The 25,177-nt window shown below is 40.1% G+C and overlaps 1 protein-coding gene across 1 annotated transcript in view; it reads right to left on the bottom strand.

Moving 5' to 3' along the window:
- Window positions 1–15,471, bottom strand: part of DPYSL5 (dihydropyrimidinase like 5) — a 39,004-nt gene extending 23,533 nt beyond the window's left edge. The window contains exon 1 of the mRNA XM_007426461.3: window positions 15,211–15,471. Coding sequence (XP_007426523.1) covers window positions 15,211–15,471 — 261 coding nt within the window. The remainder of the gene's footprint in view (window positions 1–15,210) is intronic.
- Between the last annotated feature and the right edge of the window lie 9,706 nt (window positions 15,472–25,177).

Genomic DNA, 25,177 nt, shown 5'->3' with positions numbered 1-25,177 from the left:
GCATTAACAATCTCAGAAATCCAGGCAGTGACTTCTCCAACCCCTCCTTGCAACAGCCAGGATATTAGCTGAACAAAAGCTCCATGCTCACAAAATATTGGCAGGGAAATCAAAAGGAGAAGGTTATTGCCCATATGCTTTGCTTGGGAGCTTCCTGATATGAGAACCAGGCAGGAGCCAGCAGATCTCAGGTCAGAGAGGCAGTTCTGTAAAAATAAAACCACCCAGCTTCAAGGCCGCTAAACACCATGCCAAGAATCTGGAATCTGTTAATTTAAACCACAGCAGGGTCATAATAATGTACCATTTGTACCATTGCACTGCAGCAGTCAGCTGTTTTGAATGCCTTCATTTTTGTCTGCAGTAAAAATTCTTATCTGAGACTTTCACCATGTCTAGATGAAGAGCTGGGCTAAATCATGAAGTGTCAGGAGTTCTATGATTTACTGCTAACTCCAGAGAATACAGCCTGACAGCTAGAAACATCTGGCTGGTTTCTAGTAGAAACAGGATGTTAAGATCAGATCAGGGGTAGGGAACTCATGGGATGCGGGATGCTAATGAATTATAATACATATCATCCCTGAAAAATGGATATTCTGAGAGGGGCTTCCAGTTCTCTCTCCCTGGACAAGGAAGATTTTTTTTTTTTTATTGGATCTACTATTACAAATTGAATTAAACATGCCAATAACCTATCTCAAATAATCAGAAAGTTGGTATAAAATATGTGAGTAGATATACAACAACTTCCTCAAATAAAAGGATCTGCTTTGAACCCTGAATAGTCCAGGGTCTATTGCCTGGGTCTCTATGAATTCCACCCTGCCTGAGATCCAGGAGAACTGCTTCTAATAGGTGGCATTCTGGGCTAAACTACCATCAGTCTGTGCTGACATAGTAGGCAATTGCACGTGGTGTCTCATGATGACTGCCTCGAGCAGAACGTTTTCTGTAATACAACCACTTCTGATTCCTTGTCTGCCTTACCCAATAATTTGCATAATTGCTTCGCTCAGTACAAACTAGACCAGGAAACCTCATTCTGCTTTTAGTTTTGACTGTTTTAACTGAAATCTATTAGGCCTAATCAGGCACTGTAACTTCAAATACACTGGAGTGGTATGGTGACACGCCCCAAGCCCAATGGTATTGTGTGATGGGAGTCTCAGAAAAGGCATCTGCATAGACAGTCTGCACTGAAGTTGTTGCAGACAGGCTTCTACATTATCCCAGACCTCAAGAGTACAAGGTTCAAGACCACGTGATAGTCAATGCATAGACACAAAGGCCTCCTCATCATGGCTTCTGTGGATGTCTGTCCCCAACTTACATCACAAGTGGATTGATATAGGAGGACAGGGTGTTGGCAGCTGTCCAACTAAAATCTGCAGGTAAGGGCCCTTTAGAACAACCTCAGTTCTTGTCAGGAGAAAGTTCATCACCTCTCATTTCTATTGTCAAACAAGGTATCAGATAAGACTGTTAATTACTACTTCAATAATCTAACTACTACCATCATTCATATTTCTTCTGGAAAACTTCCAGGAAACATTAATGAAATGATTTGCAGGAACTCTGGAAGAAGACTCTTGCTATATGTAGTAATTATGGAGTGGGACTATGGATCAGGAACCTCTGCTAAACTGATTTTCTGCTGATATAATGGGGAGGCTATATCCTCAGCCACCCTTCTAGGCCACTAGCTAACCTCCAAAGCTGGTAGTAGAGCACACACAGGTCCTAAAAATGCAGAGCAGAGGAGCCAACTGTCCAGCTTGTATTTATGTGCCCAGCAGCACTGGGTCACCTAAGTTTCATGAGGTTGGAGGGAAAGGGCCAGGACAGATTGAAACAAAAGTACAGGACACATTCTATCCTACTAGGATTGTAAAACTGGGACTGACAACCTCCTCCAGTTTTCTAAGCACACAGGGAAACTATTAGAAATGGAAGCAGAAACTATTTCACAGTATAATACTGGGACACAGTTGCTACCAACTTAATTTTAGATAAGAATTATTTTGAGTACAGGCAGTCCCCAGTTTAAGGACAAATTCCATTCCCAATATCTGTCCTTAAGTCAAATTTGTATGTAAGCCAGAACAGTATTATTGCATAATACTGTTTTATTGTGAACCACCCAGAGTCACTTTTTCGTAAGATGGGCGGTATCTAAATTTGAAACATAAATAAATAATACTGTATAAGTAGTATGTATTGTGTAATGAATGTGAACCATTGGGTATTTAACTCAAATCATTATGCATTTAACTTGAATTTTGCTATAATAGGCTCCATTCTTAACTAAGGGTCATTTTAAACCAGATGTTCTTAACCTGGGGACTACCTGTACAAGGCTGAAGCCTATTGAATATGATGTGTGAAATGCATTTCCTTCACTAATTAGGCCAGGGGTGGGGTCGAGACATTTCAGCAAATATTGGGGAAGGAGAAAGGGGGGGCAAACAAACTTAAATGGTGCTTGGGCCAGATTATGGGCTGTAGTGTAGCAGCTCCAGATTATGGGCTGGAATTGTAGTTCATCTGTCTGTAATCATGCTCAACTCTGCAATAAATATCATTTTTTTCTGAGTTTGTAAATGGAGTTTGTATATGGAAAGCAGCAATTAATGTAATGAAGCATTTATTTGGTATTGTTGTTGTACAAGTAATTCTCAGGAGACTGATTTTGGAAATAGTACAGGAATCAACAAATTGGCATTTGTGTGCAGATGACTGAGAAGGGAGATATAGCTTCTTAATTTAAAAAAGGGAGAGCTAATCAGCACTCTGTACAAATGAAAGCCAGGAGCTTCTTTGCTTTTATTGTAAATAAATACTTTTATTTGCAGTAAATGGCACTAATGACATTTTTACCCCTGAAAAATAGAACATAGGGGAATGTGCATTATAGTTCACACTTCAGGCAAAGAAGCTCTTCTTCCCTTTTCCACTCATCCTCCTCCATTGTTCAGTCCTTTTTTCTTGATACTCAGAAGAATGGTCCTGTGTAGTCACAACAATCTTGTTCAAATCCAATCACTTGCTGCTTCCCAGCTACCAGCTCTCATCTGTAGACCACCCTCCAAAGCTGATTAAAGGGAATCTCACCTCTTCACATGCTCATAGCTGGTTTCCAGGAACAGAATCAGTAACTCCTAAGCTTGAATCTGTTGGGATGTCTGGGCATGTATGTGTCCAAGAAAGAACAAGTGAAGATCCATATTAAACTTGTTCCTCAGGAAACATGAGGCAACCAAAGACACTAATTTACAGAAGTCTCATGAAAAGTACCCAAATAGGTTATAGCGGAGTACATATGTATGTGAGACAGAAAGTGAAACTAGCATTTTCATATTTTTATTAGAACTAAATAAAAAGTTTATAACAGTGAACTTATAGACATAGACTGACTTGTTTACACTGATAATATATAAACCATTTTTGAGAGTCCTTTCAGCTGAGTCGCAGAGTAAACTTGATAGAAATAAAATAAGTTTCACAGATCTGTCTTTGCCATTTAAGAAAGAAAGATGTTGGTGAAGGGCCTGAAATAAATCTTTCTTGTGGAAGATATGATTCAAGGAAGCTCATCTGTAAAGTTCTGCCCACAGCAAAGGATCTGGGAAAACTATTAAGCATCTTTTTCCAACCTGTGCATCCTCCAAGGATGTGGATTTCAATTCCTAGAATTCTCATTAATGACCATTCTGACTGCCTCATTCTGATAATGGAAGTCACACATGCACAATCTCTCTGGAAATATATACAAAGCTTGATTCAAAGATTCATCTACCCTTAATCAGAATTCAGATTCCATAATAAGGCTGTAAAAAGCTAAGGAAATGAACATAATGCCTCGACTTTCATTCCAGTGCTAAGCTTCATAGCAACAGCATCTATCTGAACTCTTGCTGTTGACTTAGTACAGATGGACTCAATTTCCTTCAGCACCAAGAGCTTGGACAGCTCCTACCAACCTCAAGAAGAGGAGGTGCAGCGACAGCAAGCAGATAAGTGCATCAAGCCAAGCATTTAGAAAAGCTGGCATTTCTTTCTAAGATACTCTATTTTATAAAATAGGAACATCAGCATTTGAAACAGGGCTTTGGCTGTGCTGTGCTGTGCTCCAAGATGATGGTTAAAGCTAAATCCATGTCTACTGCCACTATACAAGCAGTGAAATCACATGAAACAAGACCCAATTTTTTGCTGCCCAGGCTCCACAGTAAATGTCCTAATCCTCCTTACTTGCCTGCTCCCAAAGTAAAACAAACAGCTGCTGCCACTTCGTTCAACCCCCCCATTTTAATTAGGGGCACTGACAGCTGCCAAAAGGAGTTATTCTGTCTACTCCTTCCTTATTTTTCCTTCCCAGAGTGGCTGAGTCTTATAAACTAGTAGCTTCACCATTCCTTCATGTCAGACTATTCATATTGATGAAGATTTGCTTCTATCTGGGATGAGATAGAATAGTTGCTTTCCATTCACGGGGTGTTGCTGATAGCAGTACGAAAGCATCGCAGAATGAGTATAGATGTGGCAATTCTATTAAGTGCAGAGATTTCAAGCCATTTAGTTTGTCCTCCTCCACCAAGGAATAGGAGACAAAGCAGTGATAGGCCCAACTGCCTCCTCCCCTTCCCAGACTGGCATTCTACTGGAAGAATACATTACACTCCCACACAAAGGCAACTGCCAGCAGCTGTTTCTCACTGAGAAATGCATATATGCCTTTTTACAAGAATCTAACCATGGGTGAGGTGCAGGTGACATATTTTTAATTAGACATCCAATCAGTTTTGCATGTGAAGTGCCAATGCAAAATGCTCTAAGGGTAATGCAGTGTTACTGGAGCAGATGATCAAAATAAGAGTAGTGCTTGTGCCTTATTGAAGTGGAATCACATATTTAATGCAAGCTCCTGTGTTACTGCTGCTCTTAAACACCATCATTCCTTAACTGGCTTTTGTGTACCACACACTAGTAACCCCACCTTGCTATTGCCACAGAAGCAGGTTGGTATCCTGTAAGACTCACATTCATGAGATGGGATAAGACAGAAACGAATTCCCTCCTTGAGAAGAAAGGGGGCAGGGGCTTCACAACAAGGCATACGCTCTTCTTCATCCAAGGTCCTAATTCACTGTATGGAGCCACAGCTATTAAAACTTCCACAGCTATTAAAATTTCCTTTCAGGGACCATTTGACATTTTAAGGACTAAACTGTATATTGGAGCTTAAACTTTCATAGGCAAGAAATTCCCTCCTCAGTCATTTGACATGGAAAACGATGGTCTTGGAACAAATAATGTGAAAGATTCTGTGTATGCATAGGACCTGATCTGTACTGTAGTTTGCTCCTCAGACAAATAAGTCAATAACAATTGAAGGATAGAAGTTTAAGAATTATGCATAGCCCATAACTGAGACTCAAACACAGAAATTGTAGTGTTTCAGCATGGTTGTTGGCAGAAAGAGCTTACAGCGTATCTTCTAAAGGCCTTGCAATTAGGATTCCCTATTGGTGTGCCCCAGTTTATTCCAGCATGGCATCCAGGATGCAGAATGCTCTACCCACTTAACAATCAGCTTAGGCTCCTTTCTTCTGGTCTTCTTTTGTAAGGGCAAGCACCTTTTTGTTTTAGCAAGCTTCCAGCCAGATGTTCATCCATTCTTTTTGGCTGGCTGTTTGCTGCCTTGGTTACTTATTACATTTTTTATGCCCAATTCTTCTTTCTAGGAATTCAGGATACTGTAGTGGATTAGGTTGAGAATAGCTGGCTTGATAACCTGGTAAACTTCATAGCTGATTAGATATTTGAATTTAGTCTTTTGATTCAGCCTGACACTCTGAACAGATGTTTAGCTTTTTACATTTCTATAGTGACGGGATTATGATCTTTTTAAAGCTGATATAAGCTACATCTATTTCTCGGTGGAAAGAGTGGAAAGGGAAAATAAAAATTTTCTATAGAAACAAACACTGGCTTTTATGCCAGAGTTGAATTAGGGTTCCTTCCAACTCACTGGCTGCATTCACACAACATACTTAGCAAGGTTACTACATCAACCCATTTCTGGGTTAATGTCCTGAATGATAAACTAACCAAACTGACTGGGTTCCCAGAGAATCAGCAGCTCCTAAAGCTTAACTAGGGTTAACAGTACACAGGCTTATCCCTAGTCCTCTTATAGTTGGCAGGACCACCTGGAGAGATGGAGAGAGTTAAGCCAGTTTTGAATGTCAACTAGCATCCCAACCAGGATCAGACATTCAGTTTGCCTCCTGACCCAGAATCATTATCTTCATAAGGGATAGGTACCCTCTCTGTCATGCAGGCAGAGAGATCATCTCAACTCCTCCCTTGGCTGGACACAGACACTTTGAGTGCTTTAAAAACAAAGGCAGAAATCCAAGGGAAATACAGGATGAAGGTGAGTACCGAGGCTGAAAAAAAGAATTGAGCTAAGAGCAGCCTCCTTCCACTCTCTGATTAAAGTAGACTTTCCAGGGAAAAAGCATTCCTTGATAAATTGGAGAAGGGACATGTTTTAAGGGTTTTCTACTTTCATAGAACCAAGTGAATATCCAGCCAGATATTGCTAGGATTCTTTGATTCCCCATCCCAGGGTTGCTAAGTGTCTCTATTTTTCTGGACTAGTACAGGAAGTTGGGTGCTTAATCTTATCTTTTCATCCATACTTCAGTCTTTGCATATTAAATTTAGAATATTTTTGTAGTCTGTATTATTAAATGAAGCATCTCCTGTTTCCCAAAGGGGACTGCACTATTTGTAGCAGACCACTGCCATCCTGTGGTCCACGTGAAACACTGCATATACTTTTATAGATCACAAAGTTAACAAGGAATTTTACATTTGCTCTTTCAAAATAAAATTTGATTTTATTTCTTCATGAAATTGGTCTGTTTTCCAAAGAACAACTGAAACTTCTAGTCACATGTCTATATACCAAGTGGCCAGGAGGTTACACTGTGGAAATTATTTCAATTTTTACACTTTTAATAATCATTAAAGCAGCAGAGATTGTGGGAGCCCTGGTTCTCTCATGCATCAGAATTAAGGGAAGTATACCAGGTGAAATGCCTGATGTATGATAGATGGTGGCAACAGGAATATCAAGGCACTAACCCAAAAGGTAGAAGGATAGTGCCAAGCTGTAAAAATCTGGAGGGTTTGTGGCAGAGAAATGTTTAAGATTTCCAGCCTTCTACTGTATGAACTAAGCCATGCCACTACAGCCTTTGTACACTGCAGTATAAATATCATTAAGACTCCACAGTCAATGCTTTCTAAAGCCAAGATATGCACCAGCACATCTACTACTGATCTCTAACACAAAAGCAAAAGATGTTGATAAATGGCCTGAAGGATCAAAAGGTTTGTAGGCTGCTCATTTCCCTGTATTAACACAGACCTTGAGCATTGCAAGTGTATTACCTTTGAAAGCATGGTTCATCTTATTTAGATCTGTACAAATGGGCTTCCTGTATAAATATGAAAACTGTTTCAGGTATAGTTTCTGGTCGGGGCTATGATTCACTCTTCCTGGGAAGAACTGCTTTTATTTCAGTTGAATCCATGTAAAGGCAACCTGCAGCTACAGGACGAAAGCACCAGATTCCAGGACCAGCTACAGATCTTAAAGCTCTTTTATAGAGCTTTAAGACAAGATTTGAAGGACAATAAGATCATTAATTCTCAGACTGGTGAAACTCATTTTTGGCCACCACTTGACTTATGTTATTTTGATGTCCCGGACAGATATTACACGTAATACATAATTATACCCTACTAGTCCAGATGTTTGTTTTTTATACAAAGGGACTCTTTATATCAAAGTAAGATAAAATGAATATGCAATTTTATTTTTCTTCATACTTTGCAGAAGAAATAGCTGCTACCTTTTTATATGCTGGGCACAATACTACCTGTAGTAATTAGTCACACTTGGCAACTATCCATCTAAAATCTACAGGTAAGAGCACACAGAGAGTATGGTCTTTTAGGACATTTTCATTCTTGGACAGGAGGAACTGAATTAATTGTAACGTCTATTGTCAAGCAAAGTATCTATAATCAGGACACACTATTACCACTTAACTTCAAGGATCTAACTACTACCATCATTCATATTTCTTCTGGAAAACTTCCAGGAATCATTAGTGAAATAATTTGCAGGAATCCTGGAAGGAGAGGCTCTTGCTATATGCAGTAATTATGGAGTGGGACTATGGATCAGGAACCTCTGCCAAGCTGGCTGGTGTAAAGGAGAGGCAGGAACCTCAGCCATTCTTCTAGGTTGCTGACTAACCTCCAAAGCTGATTGTAGACCACACACTCCTTCATTAGAGAAAAAGGTCCTAAAGATGAAGGACAGAGGAGCCAGTGGTCCTGCTTATACTTACATGAAAGGCCTGCACAGCAGCATTGGCAAAAAGGTTACCAGATCTGTAAGCTTCATGAGGTTGGAGATTTTATTTTTCTTCATGCCTTGTAGAATAGATGGCTGCTGGTTGATTAGATGCCGGGCAAAATCACCCCCCATTTATTGAATGGGGAAGTTCTGCTGATCACACAAATGCCGAAAACAAAAATTGTTTATTCAGAAGCAAATAATGCTTTCCATTACCAGGCAGTAATAATATTAAATCCAGAGACCTTGCCTCTGCTAAGCTGCAACAGTCCCAAGCCCCTCTCACCCACCTCTTAGGATTGCTAAAGGATGCAGGGCAGATGTCACTTTCTGCAGATGGAGTAGAACAGGCAGTTCCTCCTTTCAATATAACAAATGTATCATCCAACATAATCATAATAAACAATGTATACTGATGGCAATGGGGGGGTAGTTGGGCAACAAAAATATTCTGTGTATTCTCTACTCACACGTACAAGCCTAAATAACAAGTGTGATACAACCCAGAAAGGGCATAATTGACAGAATATAGAAATTTTCAGCTCAGGCGGCACAATGTTTCTGCAGCTCTCCCATGTTTTAATGTCTGTACTAAGCATGCCTCCCTTCCAATGGAATAAAGAAGTATAACTAACTAGTGCAACAGGCAACACACACAACATGCACACACAGACACACACATACTTTTATTTTCATTTTTATTCTTTTTGTTTTATTGTTGTTATAAATGCTATTTTAAATGAATTGTGGATGTTTTAAAAACTTCTCTTAAGTCACTTAAGCCACCAACGGTAATTAGATTAAATGGGGATATAAATGTAATAAAGAAAATCACACTGTTGAGCTATTGTTTATTTTTTAAGTAAATGTTTCAGGAATATCTACATCAAGGGTTTTTAGCTCCCAGAGCCTGCACCCAGAATGCATTGTGCCACAATTTGAGCTTGCTTGCTTGCTTTATTTATTTATTTATTTTGTGAGTCTGGAAAATTTTAAGGAGAAAAATGGATTAGGGCACCCATTTCACTATTCCCACACTTTTGGAGTACAGCCCTCAGCATGCACACAAAGCCTGGTCAGGTGATTGAAGCCAAAGGTAGTTCTGCACTCTTGATCTGCATGATAACCAAACATATTTCTCCAGAAATGGGAAACTAAGAGCTGTTTTCCTTAAGAACGATGGGCATTGGACAGACTTCATGGAACTCAAATCCTAGACACTTAAATTCTGAAGCCTGAGTAGCAGAAAAGAAGCAGTTACAGCTTATAATGGGTGCTATGCAAGGTTACTTTTTTGGTATTTCATCTCTGAAGGTCAGGATGTAGCCCACTTCCTCCAATTTCAGTTTCCAGTAAGTGGTGGATCATTGAGGTACCCAATTAATTTGCAGATCAGCTGCTTTTTCTTTTTCCAAACACTGCTGTTTCAAAGACTCAGAATGCATACACCTGGGGGTATCATTAGGACGTCCTGTCCAAATGCATTAAGTGATAATAGCAAATATCAAGTCAGCACGGCAAAAAAGTGGGCAAGCCCCATAAATGAATCTTGCCTGAAGACATTAACTTATACCTGTAATGTGATCCTGCTAAAAAAAGACCAAGAATTAATACAGTAAGCATACCATCAGAACATTTGCATTAGCCTGTACGTGGTTTGTAAACTCTAATCTGATCCAGTTGACAAATGGATTTATCTCAACTGTATAGTTGATCTGGAGCCAAGAGACTTGTGGTCTGCAAATCTAAATACGATCTTGTAACTGAATGCAGCAATTTTCAACAGAGACACGTGCTAGATTTTATTTCAGCACTGAAATGCTGAAGAATGTAATGATTCTTCTAAATAAATACATAATTCTTCTTTGTGGTTTTTCTGAATACGTAATTACTGAACTTTAAGGTTATCCACCAAATTTAGCTGTGCCCAGGAACATATGCAGGGCACTGTAGTCTGTCTTCAGAGAGTACACTGTTGATTTGGGGAGGAAGGGGGAGGGAAAGGGAAGCAATTAAGTTCTGTACTGTTTTGTGTTTGGTTAAGCTTCTGACCAAAAACAAACAACTGTGAAAGGGAGAGATCACTCTTGCAAAAGGTCTGAATGGATTACTTCCAGATGCTTTTGAAATCAGGTTGATTATTGCCCATCCTTAAAAATGGTAAGCAGACCACTGCATCAGTCTGCGATTCTACTGTAAATACCACAGTAGAACAGGCTTTACTGTTCAGGATTGGGATGGGGATGGGGATTTATCAGAGGACATCTATGATGGCCAAACATTCATCTGTAGTTGTGGAAATCCAGACAAAAAATCTTAGTATGATTTCAAGAGAGCAGGTGCACACAAAGAGGCAGCTGATAATTTTGGTGAATCATGACTGCTAGGGCCATCAAGGACTAAGAATTATATAGGTATTCACTTCAAAGCTATCCTCGTTCTGTCTACACAAGAAGCAAAGAGGGAGGTGAGGGGGTAATCCTCTGGAAAATAAATAATATAATAAGAAATTCTATTAAACTTCATTTGCATCACAATATTTTGATGTGGATGGATACATTTTGAGTTTTGCCAAAATGGCTGCCATGATAGCCACGGCCTGTTGCTATATATCCCCCCTCACAGAAAAGCATAATAACAGGATCCAAAGAGAAGTAATTTGCCCCACACTCTGAACATATGCCATAAGGAGGTCCTAGAACACAAATCCATACCTCTGAATATATAGTTTTCTGCTCCAATAAAAACACATTTTTAACAAAGCAAACCAATGAAGCCAAAATATAAAAAGTAAGTGTAGCAAATGATGCCAGAACAAAATCCAATTCTCTGAGTTCTCTTTTACAGCCTGAACTTTTAGTTCATACACCAGCATACAAAATAGGAAAGTTATGCTCCTTTCTCCTACTACTCCTTGGATCTTTTCCGACTCTTCCCTGGACTATTCCCAGTCCTTTTCTAGTTGCTCATTTGTCATTCTCATGTCTCCCTTCTTACTATATAAGGAAACAAGAGTTATTCACTGAGGAGGGGTAAATAGCCCACCATCACCTCTGAAAAACATTAAACATTACATTAAATTGAAAACAATAGGTAAATCATAAATATGATAGATAAACAACAGATAGATCAGCATGGCATTGTGAATGCAAGGAGAGGTTCCATAGGCACTGCTTATCTTTTTTCAATTTAGAACTATACTCTGTATGTTACAAACTCTGTTGATTTGCTGCTTTAATATGTGCAAACCATCATGGTGGAATACCATGCAACTTCTGTCTGACCCTTCCCATAAGATGCAAGATTGGATGAGTTAAGGAGCTAATAGCCTGTTCCTCCACAAGGATATAAGTATATAGAATTGAAAGATGAAGGGTGACTTTCAGACTTTAACAACCTCCACCTTGCAAGCAAGTTGAAGAACAAGATGATTTTTCATCTGGCTGTCTAAAAAGATATCTGCAAGATTCTACTAGCCAACTTCCGCTCAAATCAAGATAACAGAAATTGTGATAAGCCAACAGAAATTGCAGAAAAAAAAGAGCTTTGATAAACAAAAATACAAATAACTTAGAAACACTAAGAAAATAGAAATAATATTTTTAGCTCACAGTGAAGTAGCTTGAGATTATCACTAAAGAGGTCAGGGGGGAACTACAATGGGCAGAAGCAGATATGTCTCTTGCATATATTGTATAACAATGGTGAGGCTATTGAATAAACTCTAGTCTAGCTGCACAAGATGCTCAAATGGAACTCTGTGTGCGGGCAGAAACCATACATGAAATTGCAAGAAAAAACCGACAAAGAATGGAAGGGTGCTTTGCTTTTATTGTGGTTCTTCAAATGGTCACCTGAACTCAGGAGTTGCCATCAGAACATTTTGCAGCTGACTTTTGGTGGGAAGCTCAACCATCACAGCAAATGCTTCTGGATATGGTTCCTGACTTTCCCCTTACTACCCTGAACTGCTACATCAGCTCTAGGGAACAAGAATACTTACCAGAGTAAGAAACTGTAAGAGCAAGAGGATAGGTTTTGTGAATGTATAGATTCACAAAGAACCATTGTTACAGGTAAGCAACTCATCCTTCATGATCTCTATGAATCACATCTATGGGTGACTTGACAAGCTTGGCTGTTGACAGGCAGGTGAATACACAGAGTAAAACTGCCCACTGAACAGATGCATCAGCTCTTGCAATAACATCAGTACAATTATTTTAATGATTGACAGATGCAATAAATTTCTGGCATTTCAGAGTTCTTTCACCAACTGGTAAAATAGTGCAACAGAATTCATGATCTAGTGAAGCTTTACAAAGCTTCACAAAGAGATAAAAAAACTTTCACTTGGACCTAAACAGGAAGAGGTCAAGCTGATGTCTCAGCTGTCACAGAATGATTAAGATGCAAGGAGGCAGATCATTAGGAATGTACTGAGCAGGTCTCTCTGGAAATATAGGAATGTAATACCCACTGACTGTCTCATCCACAACCTACTCTGCTCTAGTACTGAAGTTACTACATGCTTCATGAGGAGTCAAAGAGGTTAACCATAGGTTAACAATAGTAGGAACCGAGAATGGGTCATAGCCAGATTAAACATCCATTCACAAGTCTGCCTGAAGAAACCAACTAAGCTGTTGTTGAAACCAGTAAGGTGTATTGCCATCAGGAGATGGTGTTCATAATACACCAAGCTGAGATAATTAGATTCAGGAATGCAGTGGACTGAGTCCCATCTTTCATATTTACATAGAACTGTAATATTGTCTGTGGTAGAGCAGATGGAATCTCTAAATTAGAACACTGGCACAGCCATAAGAAGAAAGAGGCAGCAACAACAACAAATTGTCAGTATATGAGTACATTTGAACCCCTATGAGTTACAAGAGGGCTGCTGTCCCTGCCATATATTTTTGTGAGTATTCTTGGCATGGTGGAGACCAAGAAGGAGGAAATGGAAGCAGGTCCTGCTCTTGCAAATCAAGTATTTCCTATTATAATAATATAGAAATATCCGATCATAATATGGAAATATATGCCCTTAAGGTCAACTATTTCACCATAATTTGATGCTCAGTATTCAGTCTTTCAAACTGAGCAGAAGAGACATCTCATGACTGAGCAATAGCAGAGCAACAGGACCATGGGCAATTCTGAAGGTAGAGTACTGTGGGTACTAAGTCACTCTCATTCTGTTCTGCAGGGTGTTTTTTTTTAAACTTTTTAATCATCTTGAGAGTATCATCCATTACTGTACTCAGTCTCTATCAAAGAAAAGTGTTCCATGTGATAATGAGCCTTTTGCAAAAGACCTGCCCAGCACAACATTTTTTTTTATTTTATTTTCTTCAATTGCCAATTGACTCTGGGCAGCCTATTGCCTACTGGTGATAGCTCCAGTCATGAGGTTACGCCTTAAGCAGCTAACCCTTAGCAACAGTAATTTGCTACTTTGAAGCTGAATATGGTTTTGAAAGGAAGACACTATTTCCAGTTTACTCTGGAGGAGACTAAATTAAAATTCAGCTTTGTTGTCTCAAAAGAGATGCTGATATTGTATCATCCAGGCTTAAAGGTTGGACAGCTGCAGTGGAATGATTCTTGCATTCCATAGCATCTAATTTATTACTCTCTCTGGCAACAGATGTAATATGAGACTGAGCGTGTGATGATCAATGAAAATGGTATATGTATTGCCTCCATGACAATGAAGTTCAGTAGCAGATGTTGAAAAAAGGAATACCAATCATATTCCTGAACTCCAGATAGTTTTCCAAACTTTTGATCACTGGAGGCATTGATAAAGATGTTCACCAAGCATTATTTGCTACATTCAGAAGTGTTTGTAGAATTGGAACAATCACAGGTGTACAGATTTCCAAATGTATCATCTGAAAAACTGGATTATCAATTAAAGAAGAGACATTGGTGAACCTTCAGTTCAAGGGGTGTTCTCCCCACCAGAACTTTGGAAGACAGTGAACCCTGGAGATAAGGATGTTCTCATCCTTCTAATGTTCCAAGTCAAGTTCTATTCTTCTCGAAGTCCTTTGGAGATAGATGAATAACTGAGTTGCTCTTGAAGAAATAGCACAAGGCAATTTTTAATATTATGGCAAGTATGGCTGGATGGTAGATTATGATTTTATTGCTATACCATTGAAGGTTTAATATAACTTTGATTTAATTCAGTTATAATTCTATTACTTTAATCAGGAGTATAAGCAGCTCAAAGTAATTTTTTCTTTGAGTGGCATATAAGTAAATATAAATAAATATATAGGCCTGCATGTTTCAATAGTACCAGGCCTGCCTTTGTTTCTTGGAGTATATTTCCCAAAAAAAGCGCTGGACTGCAACCAACCCATCATTTGTGTTTTCTAAAAATGTCTATAGGGCCTATGTAAGGCCCAGAGGCATATTTCTATATAAATATGTGGGCTTTCCCCTTTTTTAAATTAAAATAATCAGAGAAAAAGATACAACGTTAAGTGGATGGGGAGGGAGAAGTCAGCAGAAGTCAGTGAAGCTTTGTGGGGTTCATTAGTGCCCAAGAATATTGTCTACTCATGAATAAATAATTTTCCTCAGAAACGATCCATGTTAGGGAACTCAAGTCTTCCCACTATCATCTTTCTCACACACTACAACTTCCACTACTGAATACCTCATCATGGCCCTGGATAAGGCAATCAATCCTCTGAGGGCCTGCTTCCCCACCTGCCCACTGCAGCAGCATGCGCAAAAGAGAAAGGTACCTTGGTGCCATGGTAATAATCATCCACACAGGTTGCATTCATGAAGGTTTGGTGGAAGTGGGTACTGGTATCAATACCACCAGGGATCACCAGCTTGCCAGTGGCATCTATGACTTTGGCCCCGCCAGGGATCATGAGTTCACGGCCCACCTGCTGTATGATGCCATTCTCAATATAAACATCAGCTTCAAGGGTGCAGTCGTCATTCACCACTTTCCCCCCTTTGATGAGGATCCTCATTATGGCAGCGTTGGCAAGCATGGTTCTGAAAAAATTAAGGCAGCAGACAGGTTAGAGGAAATTTGAATTGGCAAAACACAGCTTCAGTCCTGCCAAACAGCTCTATGAGTTTAGCAGTACAACCACATTATTATTATTATGCTTAGCTGCACAGTCAGCCAGATGTTTAGACTGTATTTGGCATTTTTGTCCACCTATTGAGTCTTTCCCAAGGACATGGGTTAGGCAGATGTTATTGTTTAATAATATTAAAGGAACTGTCGCAGGATGTAAGCTGTTCTAAGTAAGGCTGCCTTTTGCAATTGACTGATGGTGATTTTGTCAATGCCACTGGTGTTCAAGTGGTGCTCCAGATGTTTCAGAATTGCACCCAAGGCACCTATTAGTATTGGTATTATCTTTGCTTTCTTTTGCCACAGTTGTTCTATTTCTATTTGCAGGTCTTTATATTTTGTGATTTTCTCCAGTTCTTTCTCTTCTATTCTGCTGTCTCCAGGTACTGCAATGTCCACTCTCCAGACTTTCATTGTATGTATGTATATATGTACGCATTATAGCTACCCATTACAGAAGATTCTGGGTGGCTTACAATATCCAACAAATAATCAAAAGACAATCAAAAACACATAAAACAAGACAAGGGAGCCCAGACAAAAACAACCATACCAATAAAAACAATAAAGACCCGATAAAAATACAATCAGGACTCCTTAGGCACACTATCCCCAAGGCTGGGAACAGAGCCAGGTTTTAAGGCTTTCCAGAACCCCAGGAGAGTGGGTCTATACATATTTTGGGGGGATGCTATTCCAGAGGGGAGGGCAGCAACAGAGAAGGCATGCTTCCTTAGTCCCACAAAATGACAATATTTAATTGAAGGAATTGGAGTGCACACACTGTACCCAAATATACCAGGTGGGGAAAAACAACTGGAGATAGGTGGTCCCTCAGATAGCCAGCCCTGAAGGGCAAGAGGCAGGCACGAAAGGCTTTAAAGGTAACAACCAGCACCTTGAATTTCACCCAGTAGCCTGCTGGCAGCCAATGCAGCTCACAAAGCAGCAATGGCAAATGGGCATAACAAGTAGTGCCAGTTACTGCTTGCGCTGCTGTGTTCTGAACCAGCTGTGGCTTCCAGATGGTTTTCAAGGGCAGCCCCATGTGCAGTGCATGGCAACAGTCCAGTTGTGAAGTGACCAGGGCATGAGTGACCGTCTGAAGGGCCTCCTGGTCAAAGAAAGGGTACAACTGGTGCAGAAGACAAACCTACATAAAGGGCTTCCTTCCCAAAAATTGTCCAGGATGAGGAGAGGGCACACTACTGCCTACTTCAAGGCCAGCAGAACTATCCCCTCTCTCAGAGGCCAACACCACCACATGGATTCAACTGTACTGTATGTCACTTCCTAAGCAGCCTTTACAAGCCAGGAGGGACAAAGATCTAACAAAGAGGTGGCCAGGTTAACAGTCCTGAGGATGTTGTCCCTCAGAAGTTACAAACCAAACTTCTCCCAGGTAATCAAGCATGACTGTGCCTCCACCATGTTGACAGGACTAGAAGAATATTTCTAAGATGATCATACATTCTCATTCTTCAGAGCTATTCTGATTTAGAAAATGAGACATCTAAAAGGCTACTGCACACTGAGCTTCCAGACTCAGACAACAGGAGCTGGGAAGACATACAGACACACAGGCATTGTGTAAGGTTGTGTTCAGTGAACAGACATGATAGACACACCATCTGATCCCTGTTTCTGGGCCCAAGAGCAAATAGTTGTGGGCTTTTTTATCCAAGCTCCCAGCTGACAGAGACAGATTGGGACTGGACAGTCTCACAGTTGAAATATGATGCAGGATTCTCACGTGAGTAGATAAATGGGTACTCTCACTCCGGTGGGAGGAAAAATGCTAGCGGCGCCTTGCAAAAAGGAGTCGGGAGCAGTTGCCGGTAAGCGCAAAAAACCACACGTGCCCGAAAAGGGCACGAAGCAACGGAAACCCCGCCTCCTGTGCTCGCCAGCTGGGCTCTGCTCTAGGAAGGAGGCTCTGGCAAACCACTTCCGAAAAACAATTGCCTTGAAAACTGCAAGGACTCGTCCAAGCAGTCACTGCAGGGTCAGCAATGACTGAGCGCAGACAAAAAAAAAAGCTTAGGAAAAAAGGACAAATAAGTGAACATGACAAATGCATAAAATTAAGCAGTAAAATGGATAATGGTAAAAGTCAGCATCATTCACTCAAGACAAATAGGAAGATATGTTAGGACAGACAACATGCTTCTCAGATTGCACAGTTGGGAAATTCACTACAAGTTTTAGTGACAACCACAACTTGGGCAACTTCAAAAGGAGATGAGATAAATTCATGGATAACAAGGTTTCCAATAACTACTACTCATTCTGGCATATATCTCTGGAATGAAAGGCAGCAAATTTCATGGTATCAGTTCGTCACAGCATTTCTCCTTGGGAGAAAGGACCAGGAAGAAGCTATTGCCCTCTACCAGGGGCCCCGGAATGGCTAATGTGGAGACAGAATGCTGAACAAGGAAGACCTTCAATTTGATCCCGGATGATTCTTCTTAACATTCTTATATCGCATTTCTTTAAAATTTTGTAAATAAAGAAATCACTATCAAACCCAATTCATCACTTTTAAAGCACAAGGCAGCTCCTATAAGATCTTAGGAAGCAGTCCTTCAGCGGGAGAAATATACTACTGACCTTCCAAAAAAGGCTGTTTTTGTTTGTGTGGCTGTATCCAGAGTTGGAACTGCCTCCCCCACTCCCCAGCAGAGATACAACTGGCATCCATATCATATTCTTTTCAGGACGGAATGAAGATAGCCTCTTTTGCCCAAGCACTCTATTTTTTAAAAGCATTTGTTTGCTGATCAATCAGATAGTTTTTATGTCACTTATTTTGCGGTATTATTATTATTATTATTATTATTATTATTATTATTATTATTATTCTATCATGTATGCAGCTCAGAGATCCCTTATGGATATGAGCAGAATAGTTTCACTCCATCAGTCCTTTTTCTTTTCTACAGCAACCACAGAATCTACTTGCCTAAAAATGGCCCCAAATGTTACCTCCTTTGGATGCAAAAAGAACTAAATTCCTCATTCAGCACCAGAACCTCCCATTTGCCATGAAAGTTACACTGTCTATGGCAGATCTGACAGCTGCAGACCTGGAGGGCCCCAAAGAACTCGCAGCCCTCAGCTCTACTGTGAAAAAAAGGGCCAGGATTCAAGGACCTCCCAGAAGCAGGGACTAGGAAGGAAAGCTATCTAGTATTCCCACAACCGGAACTAAGAACTAGGCCAGTGTTTCTCAACCTTGGCAACTTTACGACGTGTGGATTTCAACTCCCAGAATTCCCCAGCCACAAATTCTGGAAGTTGAAGTCGACACATCGTAAAGTTGCCAAGGTTGAGAAACACTGATCTGGAGAGAGGAGAGAAGCCAGTCTTATTCTAAAAACAAGCTAACATTTTCTTTGTGTGAGCAAGTATATTCATGATAGCCACAAATAAAGAGAGAGGTAGCAGAGTCCGGTGGCTGCAAATGCAATTTCATTTTAAGAACCATTTCCAAAAAATCAGATTCTGAGCAGGAGCATAAACCTCATCTCCAGGTGAGAAAATGGAGCAGCAAAGTTTTCACAACATTTACCTGGCAAAACCTCCATACCTTGGCAACCAAATGTTTGCAACTGATAAAGCCAGATCAAACACCCTTGGGCCAGTTCAACGCATTCTGGATTTGCAGAATACGCATTCCCTTCTTTGATTTATTGAGTCACAACCCATTTATACACACTTCATGCCTGCAAATATCACCAGTCACACTTATTTGCATAATTTAATGAGCCAGGCAGCTACACTGTATTTATTAATTGTTTTATAATTTTGATGCCATTCACATGTGTTTGCATTTTACATTATAAAATATAAACATTAACAACCACATAGCAGCATAAAAGCTCTAAAGATTCATGGAGAAAGATACTATTTTAGCCCTTTTCTAAATTCAGTAAGGAAGAAAAAAGTTCAGTTGCAAAAACAGTTTGTTCTACAATTTAGGTATCACCATAGAAAATGCAGGATTGATTGTCAATGTTCAATGTACCTGTGACAGGACCTGCAATAAGCAGCCTTATCCAGGTATGGCCATTCTAAATGGGAGCCACTGTACCAAGAAAATTGAACTGCCTTGGAGCAAAATCTCAAGGGGGAGAACCTTCACCCTTCACAAGCTAGTATAAAACCAAAATTTCCTCATGGTGGGAACTTCCCTTCCTTTAAGGAACAACATCTCTCAACTGACAAAAAAGGTAGCAAAGTCTGAGAAGGCTGAATTAGATTATCCTTGGATAGGGAACCAAACCCATATCCAAACCAGATTTGGGGATGGCAATCAGGCAATCACAGATTTCAGGGATACTACAGAGGCAGAGAGACCAGAGGAGACCCACATTTCTACAAGTCCATCTAATGTACCAGGAAGAGACGGCAACCCTCTGTTAACCTTCTCTTTTATATTCACACAGTACAGATAGAGGGGAGGTTAGTTTAATTCTAAATAATCCCAGGGCTCCTTTGGGTTAAAACCAACTCTTTCTAACGCTCTCCCCACAGGCCAATTCACCATATTAACTCAGACACAGCCAATGTATATTAGAGAGTTGGGTAAGCATGATCCTAAACCAGAGAGAAATAAGACAGAAGCTTGCATTAAAAGTCAAAAAATTCTGATGCCATAGCATTTTGCACACTCACAATGGGGTGAGTTGACCTTTGGTGTTAGGAGTTTGGGATGAGTATATTTTGTATGCTGGAAATGTTAATGAGGGGGATAATCCTGAAAGAACTAAAGAGTTAAAGGAATAGATTTATATTTGGGGACTTTGTCTCTATAACAATACTTAAGCAAATGACCTGTCTTTTAACCTTTATCAGTTTGCCTTTCTGTTGAAAAGGGTTTGGTAGTTGGCCATCTCCATCCTAAAAGCTATTTAATGAATATTTCTAAAATTTCCAGCTGTGGAAGTCAAACAGTTTAGTGACTCCTGTGGTAATTTTACAGCAACATAGATTCATATGGGGTGAAGGTGAAAAAAACATGTGGCTTTCATCAGGTGCAAGACAGCACCAGAATACTCAAGGAGGGCTGCTGGACATAGACCAAACTCACAGAATGAGATTGAACCACACAAAGAAAGCAGTCCTGCTTGCCACAGTCAGTTTCAGGACCTAGCTGCAGCAAGACATGAATCAGCCACTCAGCAACCAGACCTCAAGGTTTCACAAGTACTTCAGCTCAATTATACTAACAGATTCACCTGCTTGAAAAAGTACAGCTGGAGATAACTAAAAAACCTAGCATGTCCAAGCTTCTAGCCAGAAGGTCTGATTATTCACCCTTCAGTACCTTCAGTCACTCACAATACAGACCAGCGTGGATTATAAACAGAGAGCCAGAATATTGCAGGAAGGGTATCTAATGATAAAAAAGGGAAGAAAAGGCAAAGCAAGTAGACCAAGTGACACTCTGTAGAGGAGACAATTTATTTGATAGGCTTATGACAAAGAATACTGTTTTGAGATTTGCAATTATGGAAAGTTGTATATAAATACATGAAGTTTATAGCTGAATTATATTTATCAACTCTTCCTACCTCATTCAAATGGTTAAACCCTGCAGCCCATAGAACAGGCCAATGAATCTTATTCCACCTCTGTACCCATTCTATCCATAAAATCAGTGAATCGGGGTGGATTTTGTATTGTCATGGGGACAACTGGAGGAAACAGGCTGCAGAACAACTGCAGCCAACAGCTGTGAGTTTGAAGACTAAGTTATAAAACTGCGGCTATAATATTATCTCTTCCCATAGCAGCTGAACATGTCAGAGCAACAACTGAAGGAAGAAGAAAACCCAGATCTTGCATAGTGGCCATCTTGGGAGACTGACATGCACAGCACAAAGCTGTGCAAAATGCAGCTATCCAACAACCTTAAAAAGGGATTATCCTCTCTAGAATAGGAAACTGGTTTAAGAGGCTTCCTTGCCAGGACACTACAAGCTTATGGATGTAAGTCTTTAGAGAACAGTAGCTAGTCCTGCAGCTCCCAGGCAAGAGAATCCAACTCTATCTAGTCACTCAGCTTTGTACTCTGGAGGAATTCTTAAATTCACTGTTATGTCTCAATACTGGAGAGCTGCTGAAAAGCTAGTCTTTCAAGTTTACTTTCAGACAAGAACTCTAAAATTACCCCAAAACTAAATGACTGTAAAGGCCTTGCTAGGGGGATACAGTATACTTGATACCATGTCATGAAAAGGGCTGGCTTCAGGAAGAAAATGAATTGCCCTGGCATTTGTATTAGTCTCCAGTCAGAAAGGCTGGAGATACATGGCTGTGCTCAAAATGTATTTAAAGCCTGTGCCTGAGAAATTCAGAAAGTGTTTACTTTGCTTTTGCTTGAAATGAAGAGATGGGAAAGTTATGCAAAATAAAAAACACCCCATACTTGGTCACCTTACCCAGCACTTCTTCTCCTGCAATGCCACCAAGCATTTCCTACACTTACCATCACAAAAGCTAAGAGAAACTCCTCCAATAAAAGAATTAGAACATAGATAATGGGAAAGTCCTCACTGTACTCAACTTGAGATTCTAGAGAACCATCAGTTAAATAGACAACCCTGGGTTCTTTAGACAAATTATTTGACCTGAAGTAAAGCAGATATCAATTTTTTAAAAAAGGAAAAGAAAATCCATATAGGCAATATCAGTACAGTATTTGACCAAATGAAGTTGTACAAAATTGCTGCAAACATTCAGGTTTCAAAAACTCTCCATTGGGTAAGTTGAACTGCAGAATTGGTTTTTCTTGGAGAAAAAAAAATCCAGAAACTAAATTACTTCCAGCAACTATGCAAGGTTACTGAAGTGACTTTTGACATTTTAGTACTGTGTAAAGCATCTGCCTATTCTATTTTATATTAAAATGTGCATATATCCCAAGCCTGAGGAAGAGGCATTTACATTCCCTTTCCCTCTTGCAAGACTCACTCCTTATCTAAATGTCTCTACCCCTTACTTCCATACTTGCCTGCTCCTTCCTGCCACTGGCTGTTACCAGATTCCCCTCCCATTCTCAGCTTTAAGAAAGTGTTAAAACACAAGCCCACTGCCCAAGGATTATTTAGTACACAGGTGACACTGAATGTTTCCCAGTAGCAGCTTGGGACTAATAAATGCCAGCTTTTGTTCTCCCCAGGGAGAGAAGCAGCAATGAGATAATGAAAACCCCCACAACACAGAGAAGCCTTTGTGTCCTAGAATGAAAAAACAGCCACCACCCCTTTGTCCCATCTCTATTGTTCACACTCCCTTCCAGAGCCCACTGTATTTACTTCTCCCTATCAAAACCCAAAGCCTTTTCTCTTCTAACCCCACTCTAGCACCTTAATATCATTAGGGGTAGCATTTAGACAGTAAGAACCATGAAAAGAATTCTCCAAGATTATTTGCAAAGCTGCTGGGCCTGTTGCGTGCACCCTAGATGCACTTTTAGATTAAAAGAGCAGGAGCTTATGGCGGCAAAAGGATCCCATTCCCTCAGTGCCAAGACTAGATTCAGCTGGGGACCAGTTGTACAATGTCTGAATGGGAACTCTTCCTTCTTGAGCCTGAGCACTTGACCCACTGAAATGAAGCTAGACATTTTTTCCCCCTAAAGGTAATATAGAGCATGGGGACCAGTTTACTTGTACGGTCCTGTTTGCAAAGGTACTTAACCTCAACTTCTCCTTCAGACACTCTGCACCTCCATACATTTGCAACTACAATCTCCCAAAACAGCTTGGTACCCAGGATCATACAAGATTTGCATGGGGCAAGCCATTATCTATACTTCTGAATCCAACTAGCTCATCTAGATGTGGTTTTCTTTCATTCCAAATATTAACCTTTGAAAGACATTTCCATAGAATGAGGTCTATTTCAGTGGGACAAAGCTAGAACTGTATACATGCCTCAGAGCCAGAGAGATTGGACTAATACTATAATGATACTATACCGGTAGTCCCTAGTTTAAGTACGAATTCCATTCCCAAGGTCTGTCCTTAAGTCAAATTTGTATGTAAACTGGAACAGTATTATTGTATAACATTGTATAAGTAGTATTGTGTAATGAACTCAAACCATGGGTATTTAACTCGAATTTTGCCCTGTGCACGTGCAAAGCAATAAGAAGCATTTCGGGGATGGCACAGGTCCACAAGGATTTGATTGTGTGACTTCCTAAATACTTGAATCAGATAGAATGCATCAGACCCTGTTGCCCAAATGAACTGGAGGCAATAAAAGATGAGACTTTTTATCCTCAATGGAACATAGAAGAGACATAAACATTTCACAGTTGAAGTAAAGCACAGATGCTTGACCAGCTTGGCCGTGGATTTTAGAAGCAGAAGGAGGGCACCCTATTGATTTTTACAAACAGCACATACAAAACCCAGAGAGAACCCATCTATTAAGATGTGCCTGCAGAATCAGGGACCAGATATTTCTCTTTAACAAAGTGCCAGCAATTTTCAATGACTGGTGCATTGCAGCACGGAGATGAAAGCAGGTTTTGTTTTGGTGTGGGGGTTTTTTTTGACAGGAGCTGTTAGCGAAAGCTTAATGAGCAAAGGGGTTTGAAAAGATTCCAAGCAATGACAGCAATGATTTTTATACAGCTCTTTGTTTTGAAGTCCATGTAGTGGATGCTGACAGTCTGTTGAAAATAAGAATCATTACAGAGATTTGAAGGTAGGCAAGGGAGCTGTACACCTGTGGCCTCTTTTAGAGACTCTTGCATTTCTAGGGTGAACTATGGATTCATTTTTCCAAAGCTGTCAAGGAAGTCACATTTGGCATATGGCACAAGGGTACACGAGATAAGAGTGTATGGTCTCCAATCACTATCTTCCAGAACCGTCCATGTAGGTTTGCTGTCGCTCCTGGGGAATACACAAAACCATGAAACTGATAAAGCAGCAAGAGGCATAGATGCTCATTTATATCCCTCCTCATTTGTAAAAATCTAAATAGAACAGGGAAACTCACTTTCAAGGCTAGGAAACATGCAGGATAGTTTGGCTGACCAAATATATATTTTTTCTGAAAGGTTAAGTATATTCAGAAAAAGGGGCTAATGGAACTGTTCAGAGCAAGAAATCAAGATACTGAGAAAGTGATAGAGAGGCAATGTCATCATGTACCCGAACTGTTTCAAAAGGTAACACAGGCAGTGTCAAATCACAACCTGCAGCTCACAGCACTGTAATACAAGGACAGGAACACCACAACAATGATGGGCACATTACTCCATCTCTAGAAATCACTTCAATAAATAAATGATTGATGGGCAGTTGCTGATCTCTGTCAACATTCAAATTAGGCCTGGCATCATCAATGTCATGTCTATGGACACAAAGTCAAATGCCTACTGACTTTTCCTTTGGTGACTTCTAGTCTCTGTTCCAACTGGCAGTTTTATTTTGTGACTGGACATGCCACATGGCAGCCATTCTATGAATGGGCAAACTCCCTCCACTGCAGCAGCCATAATGCCCACAATATATCATCAAAATATGTATCATAATATATCATCAAAATATCCTTGTGGGGGAGTTGGGCGGTGATATAAATTTGAT

The sequence above is a fragment of the Python bivittatus genome, unplaced genomic scaffold (genome assembly GCF_059951505.1).
Source record: "Python bivittatus isolate LINGU-HERP-01145 unplaced genomic scaffold, Pbiv_v1 ctg000690_np1212, whole genome shotgun sequence".
Classification (NCBI taxonomy): domain Eukaryota; kingdom Metazoa; phylum Chordata; class Lepidosauria; order Squamata; family Pythonidae; genus Python; species Python bivittatus.
Note: the sequence above shows the minus strand (reverse complement) of the source record. Positions and strands in the feature narration are given on the sequence as shown.